Source organism: Coffea arabica, chromosome 11e (assembly GCF_036785885.1).
Source record: "Coffea arabica cultivar ET-39 chromosome 11e, Coffea Arabica ET-39 HiFi, whole genome shotgun sequence".
Lineage (NCBI taxonomy): Eukaryota > Viridiplantae > Streptophyta > Magnoliopsida > Gentianales > Rubiaceae > Coffea > Coffea arabica.
In genome coordinates, this window is record NC_092331.1 from 11,605,427 (window position 1) to 11,627,294 (window position 21,868).

Below are 21,868 nucleotides of genomic sequence, written 5' to 3' on the forward strand. Positions count from 1 at the left end.
TGGGCCAAATCATTGTATAAGACAAACAAAATACGTATATCAGGAGGGATGACGGCCGTAACAACATTATCACACAATGTAACATCAATGTAACTATTTATGCTGTTAGAAACATCCAAATAAAAGTAAGAGTCATGTCCATTTTATACTAACCGAAACAGAGTCAGTAGATGAACGGCATCCCATAAACATGTATTCCTCAAATGAAACCGATGTCGGCTCCGATTCTGAGACCTACAGTATTGACACGGCAATAATATTATTTCATAATGAATGTTACCTAAACTTTAGTTAATAGTATAACAATAACTTAGTTTTAGCATAAATGTTCCCCAAGTACCAAAATTTGATCCATACCGTAGTCTGTGTAGTTCTTGATAATCTAGATTTTCTTTTTACTCTGTCAAATTTATCGACCCAACTTCGCATCACTCTACTTTTCTTCCCACCGCCTCGTTTTTTAATGCCTCTTGCGACTACTGCCTCCCCCATTTCATTTACAATTTCAATTTTATCTCGTTCCTCCATATTCAGATTTTTTTGATTTTGCAAAGGTTGCTCTTCGCTTTCTGAGAGGAGGAGCTCAACTCTCTTTGACAAATCGGATATGACAGTGATTGCTACTTTGCTGGTGTCCTCCGACATTGCTGCTCGAGTTGCGACCTTAATCATGGCTGGAGCGAGCTCCCGATAACGAGTTGAAATCATTACTTTAGGATCAGCCACAACTTCCTGTCCTCGCCGATCAAAACAGTCTCCAGCCCGAGCTCTTTTTGTCCATCGCCTCTTAATGTATTCAGGAGGAATTATTTTTATGCCCACGGTATCAAACACCTTCAACGCGTGCCCACATAAAATGCCTTCATTCTCGTATTTTTTGCAACTGCAATGTACACTTAGATCATTCCGATTGAATACTACTATTCTTTCAAGTCCTCCATCATACCTCATGACCGCAAACTCCACAAACATCGCTGCATCTTGTTGTCTCAATATAACCATAGCTGTTGACTCGCCATATTCATTTTGGAATGCAACAAATACGGTTGGTGAATACGTCTCTGATGCATGCACAAGCATAGGTGTTTGCCTTAACCCTACCATGGGAAGCTTTTGCCTCATTTCATATTCTGCAATCAGTTCATTATGTCTCTTTTCATCAACCACCCGATTGAAATGTCTAAAGAACTGCACAAGGTCATGATCCAGTTTCAAATGATTTTTAATTGCTGCATTTAGGCTTTCGCTGAGTTGGGTGCTTCGCATTCCCGCGGTCCATCTTTCTTTCATCATGCACCTTGCCCATTTATCACGAATTTTATACAACCCGGAGAGCCATTCATTATTTTCAAGATTGTGTTTCTTCACCATCGCCTCCCACACCCTATTGAATTGTTCCACTTCTTCAAACTCATACATGCAGGCACCAAACATGTATGGAAGATCACTATTTTCCTTGTAGTGATTACCAAGATGTTTCATAAAATTACGCCTTATGTGAAACGTACATAGACCGTGAAATGTTTCAGGCATAACAACTGAAAGAGCGGCTGCCATGGCATGATCTTGGTCGGTTAGTATGGTATTTGGACGCTTTCCGCACATTGCTTCTACAAATGTACCAAACACCCATTTGAAAGAATCTATAGTCTCATCATACATAAGGGCAGCACCGAATATCACAATTTGCCTATGTTGGTTAAAACCCACAAACACTCCAAGTGGTCGGTATTCTTTATTTGTTTTGTAGGTTGTGTCGAATGTGACTACGTCTCCAAAAAATTTGTAGTCAATTAACATTCCTGCATCAGCCCAAAAGATATTCGTTATCTGCTCTTCACAGTCCAGCTGTACGGCATGAAAAAACGATGGATTCTCGAGTGTTTGCTCTTGAAAATAATTCAGCATGCTACCTGCTTCTCCATATTTCAAACTCCTTTCCCGTCGAGTACGAAGATATCGTTTCAGGTCTTCCCGAGTATATCCCACATTTCCCATCCCACCTGCCTCCTTTCCCATAAGCTCATGGCTCTGTTTCAATGAAAGCCCAGCGTCCTCGCTTATTTCAGCTTGGAATCCTTGAGCCTCGCTCACTTTTCTTTGTGATGGCATCATGTGCGCACATTGAGCAATGTGCAACTCATGGTTATGCTCTAAAACAAGATCATGCACACGGTACTTCATTGTTCCTCTAAACAACACAATAACCATTTTAGCTCCACACCCTGTTTTCGTCGGAGCTCGTGTCCTCTTTGGCATCACATCACCTTCGTACTTGCGCTTCACACCTTCCTTGCAGCAACTATATCTCCTAGACGTGGTCACGCCGTCTTTGTCTTTATTCAGATAGTCTTTACGTACACTAAAACCCATTTTAAAGGCATATTTGTTGTAAAACTTGTACGCATCCTCTTCGCTGTTGAACTCCATTCCTAACTCAGGGGTCCCATCTTCTACCAATTTGCTGCAATCCATTACTTCTGATCCTACCAATTATGCATCAAACACCCTAATTTGCAACACTTCATGAATTGTATGTACATAAACGACAACATAAATGTATATTACCATTCATAATGTGTTATGAATCATACATTACTCGTATACCAAATTCTATTATTACGCTATCAATATGATTAATGATTCACATCATCTTACTTTTACTCTAACACAATCTGTGCACAAATACAACTCCATGTACACTAACTTATACGGATTGTAATGTATTGGTCACACGATGTAAGTCTATTTTAACTGTATGTACATCCACGCTGGTGATTATATTTTGATTCTAGATTCTTTAGCTCACTGGACCTTATGTCATTCGTTAATAACAACCGCATAAGCCAACTCCGCATTTTCTACTATTTCTATATTTTGAGGGCCAAACAATCACTTTCTACTCATTGTAATATATTTTTTACATCATGTAATTTACTTACAATACAAGGTTCACCCATTTATTATTCACATATATGTCTTTTCCTCAGTTTCACCTCATTCAACTCTACACCTCTATTTTATACACACTACACTGTCAAGAGAGGGACAAACTAATATTACTCCATGAGCATGGACCAATTACTAGATGCACAATGATTCATATCAATTGTAATACGGTGGCTATAACATGTAACTAATTTACAACAAGATGTACATTCATTCACTTGTTAAATGTGACTTTGTTTCTCTCATCTTTCCCTAATTCCGTTCGATGGTTTATTTGAATACATACCCCTAGGTCTTCCAAAAACTACTATCCCTTTATAGTTCATCACTGAAAAACTAAATGGTCACTGACTCTAATTTTATCCTTCATTTAACAATTGAAAATAGGGTGACAAATTATTGGCCACAGTTACTGACATGGTTTAGTCATGTTACCTTGGTCTGCTAATACGCTTCACGTTTCACCGAAGTCGGAGAGCATAGCTGCATCTGCTATTAAGTTGAAGGACAAAATCTGGCTTCGTGAGATTTTGTCCTTTCTCTGTTTGCTTCTACCTTACCGCCTGCCTTGTGCGCATTCAAAATAGATACAATACTCTTATACCCAGTTGAAAACTACAGCTGCTTCTGCTATTCAGTTTTCCCTCCAAACTTTGGCTTCATCTCTCTTTGCTTCTTCCTTGCCGCCTGCCTTTCCACTCACTTTTCTGTCAATTGCTATTTTCATCAGAGTAGACTACACTCACTTCACTAGAAAGAGCTAGTAAGTCGAATTCCACTCGAACTTCAGCTTTCTACCTTCAATGAGCGGTCGGTCAGACTGTCACAGTAGAGCTCCTTCAGAAGCACGCCAAGACTCTTCCCTCAGTTTTGTTTTCTGCGACTAATTCAAAATTTCAACTTGAATTTCAAAATCTACTTCTCTTCCGTTTGCTCCGTTTGCTCACGTTTGGAAGTCAACATTTTTTTATTTGGAACGGTGCCGTTTTTGTGCCCTGCTTCAGCCTTGCTGACTTGGCTCATTTGTCTCCTCACGTTTTTTATTGTGAGGAGACCGTTCAGGAGCGGTCGTCTGAGGACCGCTCCTGCCCCGTATCCGTTGGCAATGGGTCCACCGCAAGGTTGTGCGTTTAGGCTCGGGTAGAGGGAACCATGAAGGCGGTGGACTGTAGGTAGCAATTGGTAAAGATTTAAGATGACTAAATTTACTTAACAATATTAAATTTACGTTGGATTAATCTTATATACACTATAGTGTATATACTATCATTATTAGATATATGACATATGTGCTAAATTTGAATTTAAAATTCAAAATTTACTCATGTATCATCCATTCAATCGTGATAGTATATAAATTCAAAATTTACTCATGTATCATTCATTCAATCATGATAGTATATAAATTCAAATTTTAGTCATGTGTCATTCATTCAATCGTGATGGTATATAAAATTTGAATTTAAAATTCAAATTTTACTCATATATCATCCATTCAATCATGATAGTATATAAATTCAAAATTTACTCATGTGTCATTCATTCAATCGTGATAGTATATAAACTAATAGTCATATATTTAACAGTAATAATACATATACTAACAGTGTATATAAAATTTAATCACTTACTTTATTGAAATATTAGATTTACATTTTATTATCATTTTATGAGATTAAATATACTTAACAATAAAATTTACTTAATGATATTAGTTTCATATTTCTTTTTTACCTATTAAATTTACTTAATAATATTGCTATAACAATAATATTTTTCTATCACGAATACAAGATTTTATTGTTTATGGACATAGATAGACATGAAATTGTCCACAATAACAAAAAAAACAAGATTCATCTTATTCTCTCTTATGGTATTATTTGGTTTTTTATGTTCTTAACATTAGGCCTTTAGTTTTTCTTTATAATAATAATAATAATAATAATAACAAAACAAAGCATGTAGCATATGTAAAGTAACTTCTTGATTGATCAATTTTTATATCACTCGTATCCTCATCAAAATGGGTGCCATCAAAGACTCGTCAAAGCCTCGTGATTAATTTCCACAAATTATACGAGTTGATTGATACAGAGAACCTCTGCCTAACTGTAGACTTTCACATACCACGTGTATGCTATTAGTACATCATTTGGAATTTTTTTAGACAGCGACCGTACAGACGTGGATTGGTTTGATAGAGTCTGGGATTTAAAGGTCAATTGTCCAATAGGGATCTCGACATTTTACGGCCAGCTCAGCTGCTAAGGAATGAATGGTTCCTGTAGCTGATACGCGGATATGCCTCCCAAAGGAGATTTTCTCAAAAGGAATATCTTTAATTTTCCATGGCGGATTGAGACTTCCATCGTCCACTTGTCCCCACCTAACCCGTCGCCGAGTTTTTCCACACAAACACTCCGTTTGGATTAGCTGTTTTTAGAAATATTTTTAAAAAAATTTGCTGTAATAGAGTTTTTAGATTATATTTTAGGATATTTTTAGAAAATATTTTGAAATATTTAAGAGTAGAAGAGTTTCCAAAATATATTTTGAACTATTTTTTAAAATTTTTAAAAAATTTAAACTAATTTTTAAATTACCTTTTCGAGTACTTTTTAAAAATTTTTATTGTTTTTGAAAAACATTCCGGTCCAAACAGAGTAATCATCATTCCGATATCTTTAATGAATGGCGATATCTTTTGCATTTGTCTTTTTTGCTGTTACAGATAATATGGTATAAAATAGTCGACTCGAGTTAATCAATTCTTTTTTTTTTAGCATGAAAGTTTTAATTGTGCTGCATATTTCTAGATTTTAGTGCATGTTTTTATCTGTCATTAAAGCAATGATAAATATCAATCGTGTTGGATGATTTTCAATAATTCGTTAATGAAATATGTTTTGTTATGAAAAAAAATATATGAGAATAGATACGTCAAATAGTCTACTGACCTATATTGTTGAAGATCTGCACTCTTGATTGGCCTATCTGTGTTGCATTTCCTGACCAAATTGTAATTGATGGAATTTAGATCCGATCAAGGATTACTCCACAGAAAGGACTACACCTAGATCCACACAAATATTTTAATTTTTTTAGTTGTGCACTCATCCACTCTAATGGACAATAATTGCAAGATCATTTGCTTAGCAAAGTATGTGGATCCTACTCCGTACGTTTTGTCGGCTATTCTTGGAAATGGACTATTCCATCCAACCGGTTTTTACCCGAGTGGTCCATGCCAATAATTCTGACATCATTCTGACATCTTTTTAAGTGGTTGCCTTTTTTTTCTTTTTTTGGGTCGAAAGGATAGAATTAAGTGGTTGTCATTTTATCAACAATTTTCTATAGACATAGATAAATATTGAACTTGCTTTTGTGAATATTATTAAGCTTGGATAAGCTTATCATCAACTGCCACTTGTACTAACTGACAAGCGCTTATGTAGATGAGAGAAAGCCTGGTAAATTTTTTCTCATGATTCGTGAAAGGAGTTAATTGCTACCGAAACAGGGAAAAAGGGCAGCAACGATTTTCAATAAAACCGTTCTTGAGCAACGTAAAAGCGGTTCAATGAGTTGCATTAATTCACTATCAGCTTGTAAACTCTTAGAATATAATTGAGTTAAAATTGTCCCGTACAAGTTAGTTGAGTCAAAATTACTTATCGCTGTCTTCCCTGCTGCATAAGGGATTTACATTTTCTATGATCAGTGTAGAGTATTATCATGCTTCATATTGAGCCATTACGAATAAAAGCCCTAATGTTTCAATGTCTGGACTAAGTATATAAAGTGATAAACTAAGAACTAAAATCTATCAAGCGTATTATCATTCTACTAACAAGAACTGGACTTCACTAATGATAATTATAATGCCATAGCTTTCAACTCGTTCCAAGTGAGAACTTACAAAAAGTAGTTCAACTCAATGAGAGCTCCTGTACTAATCCTTGTCACCAATCCATAAGCCCTGACGTTACAAAGAGGAAAAGTAAAAGGCAAATAAGTAGGTGGGGTTGCAAACGAATCGAAAGCAACTCGAGTCCGAGATCGAATTGAGGTCGATCAATAGTAAATTCTAACTGACTAAGTCGAACTCAAACTCGAAAATATTCAACTTGATAGCTCGTGAGCCAACTCGATTATATAAATATATATATTATTTTTTATTTTAATAATAAAATTATATATATATTCTTAATATTTTATTATTTGTTAAGAAAAATTATTATTTTATTTATTTTTAAAAAATAAATAATTATTTTTTTTAAGCTCGAGCTTCAGTTAAAGCTCGACTCGAACTTTACATTTTGAGTTCGTTGAACTCAAATTCGAGTTTGAATTTCATAAAATTAAGTTGAGATTCGATTCAATTAGATAAAAACTTGACTTGACTCGTCTCGTTTGCACTCAGAAAGAAGGACCTTTGTAGTGATTCCTATCAATTTCTTTGATTTACGGTTTCAGTTCTGCCTGGGAAAGGGTGAAGAGGCACCGCTAGCATGGCTGTAGACCTAGTAGCTACAATAAAGGCATCGAGTTGCCCCGCCAAAATTCTGGCCAACCTCCATCGCCAATTAACCAAAAGATATTTTTATCATAGCTAATATTTTGAGAATAGGCAATAAGGGATAACCTAAGATTAGTAAGTAGATTTTTTACTAAAGGAGGAGAAGGCATTTGGAGAGGTAGGCATGCAGTTGAGCAACTTTAAGAAAATGCTCAAGATGAGGAAGACGAAGAGAGGCGAAATTTTCAGCCTTTTTGGTGATTTTCGGTGTATGCAGAGAAAAAAATGCCCATGAATTGCTTTGATCCATGGCCGCCCTTCACGCGGTGTCTTCGTACGTTTCGCACTGGTACTAGACTACTAGGGTGTTTATCGGCCGATAATTTGATTAAAAATTCAACTTTTTTTTCAATTTTTTCAACAATGTCAACATCCAATTACCGTTCAAACTTTTATTTAGTAATTGAATATTGCAAATTGGATTACGACCGAATAATTAGTATTTCAGTAAAATATCCAAAGTTTTAAATTGATTTTCTAATATATATTAGTTAAGTATATTTAATATGTAATTAATAATGTAAAAAGTTATTAATATGTTCATTAATATGCTTTTAAGGTCATATATTTGTCTATAAACATATATTACAACTTATAACACTATTGATTGATTCATCAATATGCAATATGATATATTAATAGGCATGAAATATATAAAATATTTAATTAAAATATGAAATTCGGTAACTCAGCCGGTGGTAATCGAAAATTTGAGAATCGAAATTCAATATCAAATCACAAACTGTTTTGCCAAAATTTAAAATTGGATCTTAATCGGTTTTTCCAAATTTCATTTATCGGTCTAAATTGGATCAATTGATTATTCGAATTTTTTTTTTTTTGGGAAGTGTGAGCACCCCTTAGCTCGCTGGTACCAGGGTAGCCAGCTGAATTGACAATTCGATTCCAGTCTCTTTCTGGTCTATATGGCTGTCTATCGGATAAGATTTCTCGTCTTTATTGTTCCGTGCTTCAACCGGTAAATTTAGACAGCGATGGATACCTGTTTGGGCAGGCAAACACCATGCTCTTCGGTGCCAGTGCATGACTTGCAGGAAAAGTCACTGTCCATTTTCTACGCCGCGGTTACGGGTCATGACTTGAACTCATCGTGCTGTTGGCTACTACATCAAACACGTAACCCGAAAACAAACAAGAGAAAAAGGGAATCCAATGCAGCGTTTCTTTCTTTTATAGCTAGTTTGGGAGTTCAGATTTCAAAGGAATAGAAAAGAAAGGAAGGGAAAGGTAGACTTTTCTATGTTTGGGACATTTAAGTAGGACCGAAAAGAAAAGAAACGAACGGATCTTGAAGGGAAGCCAAAAGCTGCTACAGTGCAAAATTTTTTCTGACCAAAACGGGCGGAAAGCGAAGGAAAACTGATAGAAGCTTACAAAATTTTTTCTTATCCTTTCTTTTCTCTCATAACTTATGCTTTCTGTTCTTGTCTTTTCTATCCTCAACTCACAAACTAGCCATTAGTGTTATTACTACACTAATGTTTCTAGCTAATCACTTTTCTTTTCATCAGCCAAAATCAATTTGGTGAGATGCTTCCTCGAAGTTTAATACGTAGTAAAAAAAAGTGAACAATAGTAGAAACCCAATGTTTCACAATCTTTCGGTTTTTCGGTTCGGGGGTTTGGCTGTATGTCACATGTACTGTCGTATTAAAATTATATCGTAGTGATTCATCATTTTGCTCGAGGGGGCAAAATGATATTTCAGAAAAAAAAAAAAAAAACTTGTTTGTTTAAGGGTGTAATTGCAGTTTAATCAAGCATATGCAGCTATGACTAATATGAGTTTCAATTTTTCCCCCAAAAAACTAATTCAGTCCCTCATGTGTAGATCATTGTATTGTCATAAAAAAAAATAGTTTATTTCCTTATCTTATAAATCATAACCTATCAAGTTTTGCATATTGCTGGCCAAAATAAATAAATAAATAAATAAAAATAAGAAGTTGGAAATTAATTTTTTTTATTATTTATTGATGTTTAATTTATGAAACATTCTCTCATATCCAACTATAAACAAAACAGGAGGAGGAGTTGCGGTGTTAAAATTTTGTGCCATCTTTTATATTACCTTTTTTGTTCTTACACTAGGGTAAAATGGCCTAACCATATTCAAAAATTACTTTTTCTAGTTTTATGTGGAATTTTTTAGCTTTGTTGCTAATCATTATAATTAAAGGTAACTAATGAAAAATAACTACTCGTATATGTTGTATTTTCACAAAAGATTATAAAAACATAATTTTTTTCAACATGCAAAACTAATTTCTACAACTAAAAATTATAACTAGGTTAGGACTGATTTTTTTTTTTTTTTGATCGTAATGTAGGTATCAATATCAAACTAAATAATCCAAATAAAAATGAATCAATGTTTCCATTTCCACCATGATTTCAAATTTGAAGATGTCGTCGTCGTCGTCGTGTTAATATCAAATTTGAAGACTTCCTACAAACACAGAACGGTGAAGCGATGCATTTTAACTCGCATAAATGAAACCACCCATCTGAGCATCACTTTATATTCAATAAAGCAATAACACCAAAGAAATCCAATGGAGCATCATCTTCTTTGTACTGATTGGAGACAAATTCTTTTCATCTGCTTAACTTTTGAAAACTTTTATCCCGAAATGAACTAGATAACAAAACCTTGTTTGCTTTATGTAGTTTCTTTCTTTCTACTGTCAACTGGTTCAACTCTCTCAAAAGTTTGAGTTCTAATAATTCTCTTCCATTCTTCATATTTACATCCCATTTTCCGATGTTTCATTAAGATTCATATTATGAGAATCTTATTGCCATTTTTTTAAATTTACAACTGATGATAAAGATAGTAGCGTTTGAATGCAATATATATTCTATGTCGAGCGATTTAGATTGTTTATCTTATTTACTAATCTAATTTTACGTCAACAGATTTAAACGCTTTACAAGAATTCTATACTAGTTTACGCTGGTGGTTGATTTAACTCTTATGAACTACTCATTAATGATTTTTAAGTTTTTTTGAACCATTGATTATAGTAGCTGGATAAATTCTTATAGTCATGTAATTTTGATATATGTTGCATCTCCTGGATTAGTTTTCTACCTCCTTCACCATTGCAAGGAGTAATGATTTGGCAATTTGTATATTTCAGACTAGACAGACTTGACTTTAATTTCCATATATCTTTTTCTTGTTATAAATATTGAACTTTAATTTTTTCTGAAATTGCAAAGAGAAAACTACATTTCTCTATTTTTTTTTATATTGCCACAAAATCTGTAGATTATTATTGAACAATATCAAAGAAATAAAATAAACTAACTTAAAGCTAACATATATGTGCCACAAATAATTTTACAGCCAAGATAGTGGTTGATGGTATGTGATAAGAAGCCCTTTCCAGATACACCTTTCAGGAGAGAGGTAATGGGAACGAAGTTAAATAATGGCATTGTATCTACTGATGGAACTGTTAGAATCGAGTCACAATGAGTACCAGTAACTCAGCATATGATTTATTGTTCCTCGAAAATTGTATCCATATTAAAGTTCGAAAAACAATTTAATCAAATCGTATGGAGTACTATTGATCCATTTTTTTGGTCTTTACTTTAACAGCACAACTTAGAGACATTATTGAGTTTCTGCAAATTCTTTTGTCAAAAATGGCCCAAGTACGATTTTTATTTGAAAACTACAATATTGTTGGTCTCTCAGCTTTTCAAATATTCTAGATTTCTGCTCTAGAATATTAATTTAGTCTTTCAATTGTCAACTATTGCACTGAATTTTCACTTATGGAGGAGGTGGCGGGGGAGAGGGGAGGAGAGGGAAGAGGAAGGAGGAGGAGTGAAGAGGAGAGAGAGGTAGGGAGGGAGGAAGAGGGCAAAAAAAAAATAAAAGGACTCCGCCGGTTACCGTGAGCGGCGGGGAGGGATGGAGGAGGAAAAACAATGAGGTGGAGGATAAGAAGAGAAGAAGAAAGAAAAGAAAAAAAAAGAGGAAAATTTTTACACATCTAAAAAAGTTTTTTTTTTTTTTTTTTACAAATTTTACAATAAGATATGATAAAATTTTATATAAACATACAAAAAATTCACTCGCTAAATAGGGCCTACATAACACACAACCTGGCAGTACTAATCACTATTTCAGTACACAAATAATCAAGAATTAAAACACACATGAGGCAAGCCAAGCTCCAAAGCCAATTCACAGCTGGTTCTAGTCAAAGGGATCTTCCTCTAACCTGCTACCACATCCCTCGCAGAAGCCAACACAGAGAAAGTATGTCCACAGCTGAGACGTGTCTATGCTGAAACATAGCCAAATTCCTTGCTCTCCTTAGCTAGTATGCCACAATTTTTTAGAGAGAGAGAGAGAGAGAATTATATTTGGAAGTGACTGAATTCCAAGATTACATGCATCTATCAGAAACTAATATTATTTTGTGGATATGAAATTCAAAAATCTAAAGAAGTAGGTCATCTTTGAATAATAAAAACTAAAGGGCACCCACACTTTACATAAGGTTTTTCAGAATATCTATGTGCAATCGGATTCTTTGTTATTAATTGGAATTCTTCAGCATCGCATTCACTGTCCCTGGCACATCTGACTGGTGATTAGGCAGATTTGGCAGTTTATGGAAGATCCGGATCGTTTTTCACATTGTTACAGGGAAGCGAACAAGGTGGCTGATGTGTTGTCCAATGTGGGCGTATCTCATCCAGACCAACAAATCAAGATATACGAGACATTTAATACGTTTCCAAGACTGGCTCGTGGAGCAATTCGCCTTGATAGGCTAGGAATGCCTTCAATTTGGAAAATTAGGTCTATGTAAAATCTTACTCTTGTATTATTTCTAAATAAAAAAGTTGATTTAAAAAAAAAAAAACACGCTTTGGATGATGCTATTGGACGTTCAAAAAGAATTAAAGATCAAGCGCAAACGTGTTAGTACTCTATTATGAATTCATTTAACATTAATTAGCCAGTAACCTCCTATACAACTTGCAAAACTAAGCATAAATGCATGGGGCCCAAGCACTAATATTTGAGCCAAGATTATTTTCCACTTTGTGTGACGACAAAAGCATGTGGGATGTTCCGTAGTCATGTGATACAGATGAAGGTAGCATCTTCCAAGTTCCAAGGTGCCCTTCCTGTGGCCGATACAAATACAGCGTTCATGAACTAATCCCCAAAGGACCTCTTCGTGTTGTCTGTATCACCTGTTTACCTCCATTCATAGTTGCCATTGTGCTCGTTCTATGCATCCTTTTGTTTGGTTTAAGATTCCTTAACTCGAGGTGGGAATTGGGATCTTTTTGTTTGGTAGGAAAATATTTTCCAGAAAATGTTTTCCTGATTTTTCATTGTTTGATTGGGTTATTGCTTGCGAAAATTTTTCATATAAATGAATTGAAGTTATTTTTCATGTCCGACTCGTAAGGCTATCCATTCTAGCTCCCTTCTTTGCTGTTTTCTCTCTCCATTTTTCTCTGTCCCTGCCTTTCTTTCTCTCAGATACATAGACCATACGCACTTATGGGGAGATCTAGACTTGAAATTGAAAGGGGCTATAGGGAGATCGTGAAGGATGCCAGAGAAAGTTTTGATGTATGAAAATGAAATGAAGTTGTTAATCTCGTGCTAATATACTGTAAATTTGAGGTATGTTTGTTCAACGGACATTAACTGTTACCGTTCAGATTGCTATTTTCTGAAGTTTTTGTAAAAAAATGTACCGTAACAATTTGACATATATAAAATAAAAAGATGATTAAGAAATATAATCACGAAAAATGTAAAATTTTTTTGAGGGAAAATGGTTTTCCAAACAATTGCTGAAACTTTTTTGAGGTGTTGATTATGGCGGAAGAACGGTGGTTTTTAGGTAAGAGCCTGAAATTTGGTACGGACTTGTGAACTAGAGGATATCTTAACTGCCTGAACAAGAGTAAGTTCTGATAGTGGATCCCTCAAGAATTTGTCATCCATAAGTTAATAATTATTAACCAACGTACATAGTAGTTAACAAAATGTACCTGTTTTCAAAAATTAGTTTTTTAAATACTATTAAAATTTTTAAAAAGTATTCTAAAAAGTAATCTAAATTTATTTTAATATTTAAAAAATATGTCAAAATATATTTTAAAAACTCTTCTACTCTTGAATATTTTAAAAAATTTTCTAAAATATTTCAAAATATATTATAAAAACTCTGATACAATAAAATTTTTTAAAAATATTCTAAAAAACAGCTAATTCAAACGAAAAGAAACCAGACGTTCTTATTCTCAGGTTTTCACTTTTCGGCATGAGAAACCCACAAAACACTACAAAGTGGTAGCAAACAGCACTGAGACGGAGAGTGGATTAATCCGGAGAAGAGAGAGGGGTGTCGATTGTCGAAAATCACCTGGTTCATATTTCGCGCCCTGTCGTTTTGCTGAATCAGCGTGCGATGGAATACTCAGGCGGTCAGGCCCCTCCCTCGACAATAATGGAATTAGCTGCCACGCACGTACGTACCTATGCATGAAAACTGACTTCATAGCTTTATAGCTGTCCCCTCCATGAATATGAATATGAGGAAATGAATCAGAATCTGAACCAGTCACTCAGGACTTTATTATCTCTGCACGAACGCCCATAAACATGCCCTGAAATACTAAATTCTGGCAGCTGCTCTTTGTCGTAGATGCCAAAACTGGTCCTTGGAACATTAATTCCGTGAAACAATACATTCTGCCAGCTGCTGCTCTCCGTCGAAGATGCCAAAAAAATGTCCTTGCCTACTTAAATCAATTTTGAACCAACTCAATTAAATCAAATTCAATGCCTTGCATTTTTCTCTCCATTTTTTCCTCGAATTTTCTGTGGACCTCTTTAGATTCATCTCTCTCCTCCAGTATGGAATAGAATTTATCGTGTCGATAAAAAAAATTTAAATCAATTTTGTTTTAACTCTCTGTCTAATCTTCAAGGATGCTGTGTTACGACTATCGCTGTGCTTCCTCTCTCCTCTCCGCGATGTCTGAAGTCTCAACTCCTCCTTTCGTCACTTTCAGTTTCAACCACAATTCACAAGGCTTCAACAACCTACCACTCTCATCTCCTCCTCCTCCTCATCCATCAAAACGGTGTCCATTTATACTCGTAAACTTTTCAAAAGTGTTATAATTAATTTCCTTGAATTCAATGAATTGTATGATGCAATAGCTGAGAATCTCCATCCAATTGGAAACATTTTCCAGTCTACGTGTATACAATTAATCCATCGTTTGGAATTTTGTGCGTCCATCATACATGGAATTTTGAATTTAACGTCACATGGAATTTTGCTCTATTCTTTTTTCTTGAAGGCAACACTTTTTGATGTCACATAAATGTCAAAGAACGTCTTCATTGGAGAGAGAAATTTGGATTAGCTGGAAAAAGTCAAAAAAGAAAAAGGAGTTTCATACATACATGAGACATCTCCTTTGGGAGAAACTAATAGAGGTCATCCAATTAAGGTGTTTGCCACACTACATGTAACTCACTTTATGTATAAATGCTTTTTGAATGCTCAAATATCTTATTCAACGATGTAAACTTTTGAATGATCAAATTTTAATAAGGAACAAGTACATAAAAAAAGAAATATCAAAGTCTGTACAAACTTTTTTTTTTTTTTTCACAAAGTGTGCACCATTTTTGGTAACCATCCAACACGCATTGCGGACTTTTTTTTTTTTTTTTAAGTATTAATTTTGTCCCTCATGCTTTAGAATTTGTTATTCTCATGGAAAACTCTTGTTTGGATTGTATTTTTCTGGATTTTTTTTATAGAAAAATTACTGTAATGATTTGATATATGTGAAGTAAAAAGATAATTGAAAAATGTGTTTACGGAATATGTTTATATTTCTTTGAAATTGCTCTCCAAACATTGAAAAAAAGAAAAGAAAAATTGTTGTCCAAACAAGGCCTTAGATTTTAACGTTGCTTACTTCTTTAACGTTGACCTATCAACTTTAAGTTATGTGACAAATTTCCAATCCTTTTAGTGATTTTATGCCAAACAATTTTAAATTAATTTAGATTACAAAAGAGAGGATCGTAAATTGAAAAATCAATTTCACAACTAATTGATAAAGAATCAAAATTTCCATGAATTCAGCACAAAATTTCCACAGTAGGTCACGACTTCCATTGATGGATGGACTTAGACCCAACACGTCGATGAAATTTCTACCCAACTTGGAGCATTATATGTGGCCGTCAAGATTTTGAAGGCTATATATTTTGGCTTTCTTTGCTTCTCCTAATTTTAAATGCATATTTGAAATTCTTGATTTGTTTATTCTTCTTTTAGCCTCAATCTTTTTATAGTTTAAAAACCACCCAAACTTTTTTGCTTATTAAAAATTTATCAAGTCAGAATAAAGGGTTTATCGAGTCTCATTGAAGACATAAAGAAGTACATATATACACAACTATAAATTCATGTTGTATACATTATTACTGTAAAGATTTTTTATACTAGCAGGTGTAACTATATGACATATGAGCAAAAATTGAATTCAAAATTTGAACAGTGATAATATGACATTTATCTAAACCTACTTGTATAAAAAAAATTTATACGCTCCATATAAACAATGTAAAGAGTTTTCATGAAACAAAGTCAAAAATTTTTTTTAATATGTGTACCAGTCTACTTTATTGAAGAACAATCGCAAGCTCATCTACTTAGCAAAGTGTGTGGATCCTATTTTGTAAGTTATCAATTTTTGGTTGGTTTATTCTTGGACATTGATTAATCCAACCATAAGTCTGTGGATCCTATCTTCTAAGTTATCATCAAGTTTGATTGGTTTATTCTTGGACATGGACAAATCCAACCAGCCAGTGACTAAGTGGTAGATGCCAAAAATTCTAATGCAAATCCTTTTTTTTTTTTTTTTTTTTTTTTTATAGCATGTGCCTTAAGTGTGTGGATCCTATTTTGCAAGTCATCAATTTTTGGTTGGTTTTATTCTTGGACATGGACCAGTCCAACCAGCCATTAACTAAGCGGTCCATGCCAATAATTCTGATGTAAATCTTTTTTTTTTTTTAGCATATGCTTTTTTTTGATGAAAAAGATACACACATTTTATTAATGATGTTACAGGAAATCGTTCATGAGTTGCTTGACAAAATTTGGAAGGGAATTTCAAAGAGCTTAAAAAAGATTAGCACTCTTAGCATGATGGGTTAAAGTATGCGCTACCTTAATTTGCTTCTCCTGGAATCCATTGATTCATTGAATATCAATATAAAGCTGATCTAATAAAGCTAAATGCACGTCCTCAATAATTGGACCTGAATCAGAAACGATGTCTTCTTTGTCCTGTCTTCTTTGTCATGAATAAATCTTATAATTGAGGTTGCATCTCCCTGCAATTTTGGATCATTGTGGGCAAATGGTATCAAATAATGCCCGGGAATATTACAAGTCAATCGGCAGTTACCACAATAGACTTGATTGGAACGAAAATGCCTCACCAATCCCACAATCCATTCCAGTTGAAGTTAAGATCAGCAACATCGTTAATTAGCCCCTTAAGCTTTGTTTAATCATAACTTACTACTATTGTCTTACATCTTAAGCGGATACTCTTTTGGTTTTTTCATCTTATGCAGATACCATTTGCTACATCGCAGTCAATTAAATAGTTAAACCATTTGCTTGCTAGACTGATGACGGAAATTAACAATATAAACCACTAAACAGAAAATCTAGCGTTTATACTAAATAAAAGAATTTTAATGATGCATATTATTTGCTGCAATCCTTAGACCATCCAAGTCTAAGAATTAAAAATAAAAAGTCTACATGAATAAAATAAAAGATTGGAGATTAAAGATGCTTTAGAAAAAAAAAAAAGGTTAATTCAAAGGACTAAATGAACTACTTGCGAAATTTTTTTGTCCTTCCAGATTAAATGATTTGTCGTTAATAGTATTGAAATAGTTAAAAATTAAAATTATTGGAACTAAATGTATTTTCATAAAACTTTAAAGGCGAAAATGGTGTAACCCCATAAGTTAGAGGTATAAAGTGTCATCTTTTCCATTTGTGAAATTTCAATTGGTTTGCTGATTTTCTGTCAAATATTCTTACATTAATTTATTTTTCTATATACTGATGATACATACCATCAAGGTCGGATACATGACCACTGATATGAATTTGAGTTCGAAATATAAATATTTTGCATATATAGTATGCATCAAACTCCGTTAACATATACACTATTAGGGTACAAAAGATTAATCCTAATTGAAATTGCAAACGGGAGGGTTGAAGTTGTAGGATAACGTGAATCAGCAAATCAATTTTACGACCAGCTGCTGCTAAGAAATGAACATTTCCATTAGTTGAATGCAGAATATGTCTCCAAGGATTTTCTCCACAAGAATATCTTGATTTTCCACGGCGGGTTGAGAGACTTCCATTGTCCAGTGTGTGGGACCCAAAAAAATTCCAATGGAAAGTTATAGGAGACAAATTTCATAGACCAATCTAGATGGGCAGACAAATTTCACACATACAACTATGTGATATATGGGAGAAGAGAAATAAATTAACAATATATCAATAACAAGACTCTCAAATTTCATTCTTTTCAACTAATAGTAGTAATAATAATAAGACTCGACTAGATGACTCGGTAAATAAGTCTTATAACCACAAGAAACTTTCTAATAAAATACTAATTTCTAAACAATAAAACTTCTATAATTTAAATCAAACAGAATTACTAAAACCATAACATAAAATATTGCTAAATAATAATATGAAAATTTATATCTTTTAACCTTGATTTAACATTGTCGGACACAACACTTTTCTGCATAACTTAATCAAGTTTGTTTACTACTCTTCTTTCTAAATGTCGCGTCATCTTAATCTAGATCGGCAGATTGAATGACCAGAATCAAGATATTATCAGCTTAAGTCAAGAAATTATTAGCTTGCCTATCTAACCACCACGTTAGAAAAACAATTTTATCAGAGTTAATTCTGTCTTCCAATAACCCTTTATTATTTTTTAATTCTGTCTTCCAATAACCCTTTATTATTTTTTCTCCCAAGCATAGTGTATTTTGTTACATGTTCGATTGACAAATGGGAAACGAATATGCGAATGCAAACATAAACCAGAATTAACTTGTAAAATAAAAGCTACTCACCTCAAATTATTGATTTCATGCTAGCCTTCGGAATCCCATTATCTATTCTTTCCAGTTCATATCTGTGATTATGTTTCCAATTCAACCCCTTTTGGATCGTTTATGGGTCCCAATCAAATAATGAACCGCAATAACAAGTCATTAAGCCGTCGGATTGGGCAAGATTAAAATGCAAATGCCTCGCCAACTCCATGATCCATAGCCATTAAAAGAGTTGAAGATAAGAAAAGTAGAAGAATATTGTTAATTTTGCATCTTAATTCCTATATCGTAGTCAGTTAAACACTTAATCTTTACTGGCTCGACTTTTCCATGAAGAATTCCGGTCGTCGGCATTTTATCACTTTCATATAGTTTCTTCAATCGCAGAACGGTGACATGACACATTTAAATGTGTATAAATGAAACCGCTCAGCTAACCATACTTTGTCAAATAAACCAATACCAAAAGAAATCCAATGGAGCATCATCTTCATTGTACTCCTTCATCTTCACTAATACTGTTGTTATTCAGTTCTATTCTTGTCACCAGCCAGTTCTCACTTCTCATTTGGCTGCAGCAAACAAACTTATAATTATTCAAATGTCTCATGTATTGAGAGCAAACGACAAACTCTTCTTCGATTCAGAGATGGGTTGACAGATGAATCGAATCGTCTGTCATCTTGGATAGGAGAGAACTGTTGTTCATGGGAAGGCATTGGTTGCCATCAAACCACTAACCGTCTGGTGAAACTTGATCTATACAATGCAAGCCCGTTACATTCAAATGATATATTTATTTACTGCAAAAATTGCTTGGGAGCTCAATTAAGTCCATTTTTGGTCAATTTGACCAATTTGCAATACCTGGACCTGAGCAAGAATAATTTTTCAGGAATCCAAGTTCCCACATTCCTTGGATTGTTGAAAAACTTGAGATACTTAAATCTTGTAAATGTAGTGTTTGACGATGAAATTCCAAGCCATCTAGGAAATCTCTCATGTTTACGGCATTTAGAACTTGGAGGTGTAACTCCCTCCTTAACATGGAATCGATTGACAATGAAGGATCTCAGGTGGATTGTTGGACTCTCTTCTCTGGAAGGCTTAGTCCTGTCTGGGGTGAATCTTAGTGCCGTTGAAGTTGGGTTACAGACAATTAACATGCTTCCTTCACTAACAAGACTAGAATTAGTTGGTTGTGGACTTTTCATGAATCCTCATCTTTCACAGGTCAATTTCACATCTCTTTCTTCCCTTGAACTCGGTGAAAATAATTTCAACAACTACATGGTCCCTCCTTGGCTCCATAATCTTACTGGTCTCCATGATCTTGGTCTTAGCTCTAATCATCTTTCTGGTCCAATTCATGGCCTATTTGAACAAATGACCTCTCTAGTTGATCTCAATCTAGGAGAAAACCTCTTTGATGCATCAACGTTGAAGTCACTTTGCAATGTAAGCAGTCTTAATTATTTGGATTTGAGTTTAAATGATATGCAAGGGTCGATACCAAGTGAAATAGGCCAACTTTCGAAGCTGCAAGTATTAGATGTTTCTTCCAACTCATTAACTGGTGTATTATCTGAAGACCATTTTGCAAAACTCGGAGAGCTAAAGTCGTTGAACCAATCTGAAAACTTATTCGCTCTGAATGTGAGCTCCTGGTGGGTTCCTCGTTTTCAACTCCGAGATATTATGATGTCATCCATCAAAGTTGGTCTGCTATTTCCTGCTTGGCTGCGAACGGAAAAAGAGGTTCAGTGGTTAGACATGCAGAATGCGAGCATTTCGGATAGCATACCCAGCTGGTTTGGAGTGTTTTGTTATGAAATTTATTTTGTAGATTTCTTCAACAACAACTTGACTTGGAATCTGTTGGAGTTCAAACAAATGAAGAAGAGTCCTCCTGATGGTAATTCTCCAAGCACAGTTCTAAAGTCCAACAAATTGGATGGATCTCTCAAATCGTTTCCATCTTATATTTACGAATTAGATCTTTCACAAAATTTTCTTACCGGACATATTCCATTGCCTGATGTTGGTCAAACTGTTGCATCTACTATTTTTCTCATACTCAGTGATAATCATTTCACAAGTAGTATCCCGGAAGACTTGTGCAAGTTGGAAAATTTAAAATATCTGGATCTATCCAACAATTTCCTATCTGGAAGAGTTCCTCTGTGTTTGGGGAATTTGCCAGACTTGTTGGTCCTAAACTTGGCAAATAACAGTCTATGCGGTCAAATTCCGAGTTCACTAGGCAACTTGGGGCAACTTTGGATTCTGCATTTGAATTGAAATAAATTCGTTGGGAAGCTTCCATCCTCAATGCAGCGTCTGAGAAATTTACAAATTCTTGATCTCGGTGACAATGGACTCACGGATATTATACCAACATGGATTGGGGAAAGGTTATCAAAGTTAATGATGAGGAGGTCGAGAGAGCTATCCAAGTGAAGCAAGTGAAGGTGCCATTGGGGCCTATGACACGAGCTCGCGCGAAGAGATTGAATGAGACACTACAAACATTGGTTCATGCGGCCCGAGAGTCGAGTGGAGAGCCAAAGGCCATCGAGGGCCTCAACGAAGCTAGGTTTGTTGTCCTAGTTTCGGCCATCACTGAAGAGTAGAAGCCCATGATTCGGCTAAGGGGTCCATGGCCCATTATTAGTTTAGTAGAGTATAATAAAGAGGTCCAACTAGCTTGTGATTTGGACCTTAGTCGTTGTTAGTCCTCGGGTCAATGGGCTAGGGCATGTGGGCCACTTAGTGAGTAGTTTGGCCCATTAGTCATAGTTAATTATCTTAGTATTTATAGGTCAATTTTAGTGGTATTATGGAGTTTTTGAGGATTAATAAAAAATACTTGAGAGTTCTCTCAAAACTTCATTGAAGCATCATTGAATATCTTAGAATCATTTTTAGGTATTCAATTCGAATTATCAATCTAGGACCGCGCTAGATTGTGGCGTCTTCTACCAATACCGAGGTTCGTTGACCACGTGATCAACGGGTTTAGATAATTCCGTTGCGTTCGTTTGTCATCAACGTGAGTCCCTGCCTTCTAGATCCTAGCCTTTCTGTACGGGTTGCATCACAAG

The 21,868-nt window shown here is 34.7% G+C and overlaps 2 protein-coding genes across 2 annotated transcripts; one reads left to right on the plus strand and one right to left on the minus strand.

Moving 5' to 3' along the window:
* Window positions 1-93: 93 nt before the first annotated feature.
* Window positions 94-2,475, minus strand: LOC113705932 (protein FAR1-RELATED SEQUENCE 5-like). Its single transcript, XM_072072927.1, has 3 exons — window positions 358-2,475; window positions 154-234; window positions 94-102 (listed from the first exon to the last, which is right to left on the minus strand). The coding sequence occupies exons 1-3, from the start codon at window positions 2,473-2,475 to the stop codon at window positions 94-96; spliced, it is 2,208 nt and encodes a 735-aa protein (XP_071929028.1).
* A 17,351-nt stretch (window positions 2,476-19,826) lies between these two features.
* LOC113718134 (uncharacterized) lies at window positions 19,827-21,065 on the plus strand. Its single transcript, XM_027243053.1, has one exon. The coding sequence runs from the start codon at window positions 19,827-19,829 to the stop codon at window positions 21,063-21,065; it is 1,239 nt and encodes a 412-aa protein (XP_027098854.1).
* The last annotated feature ends 803 nt before the right edge of the window (window positions 21,066-21,868 follow it).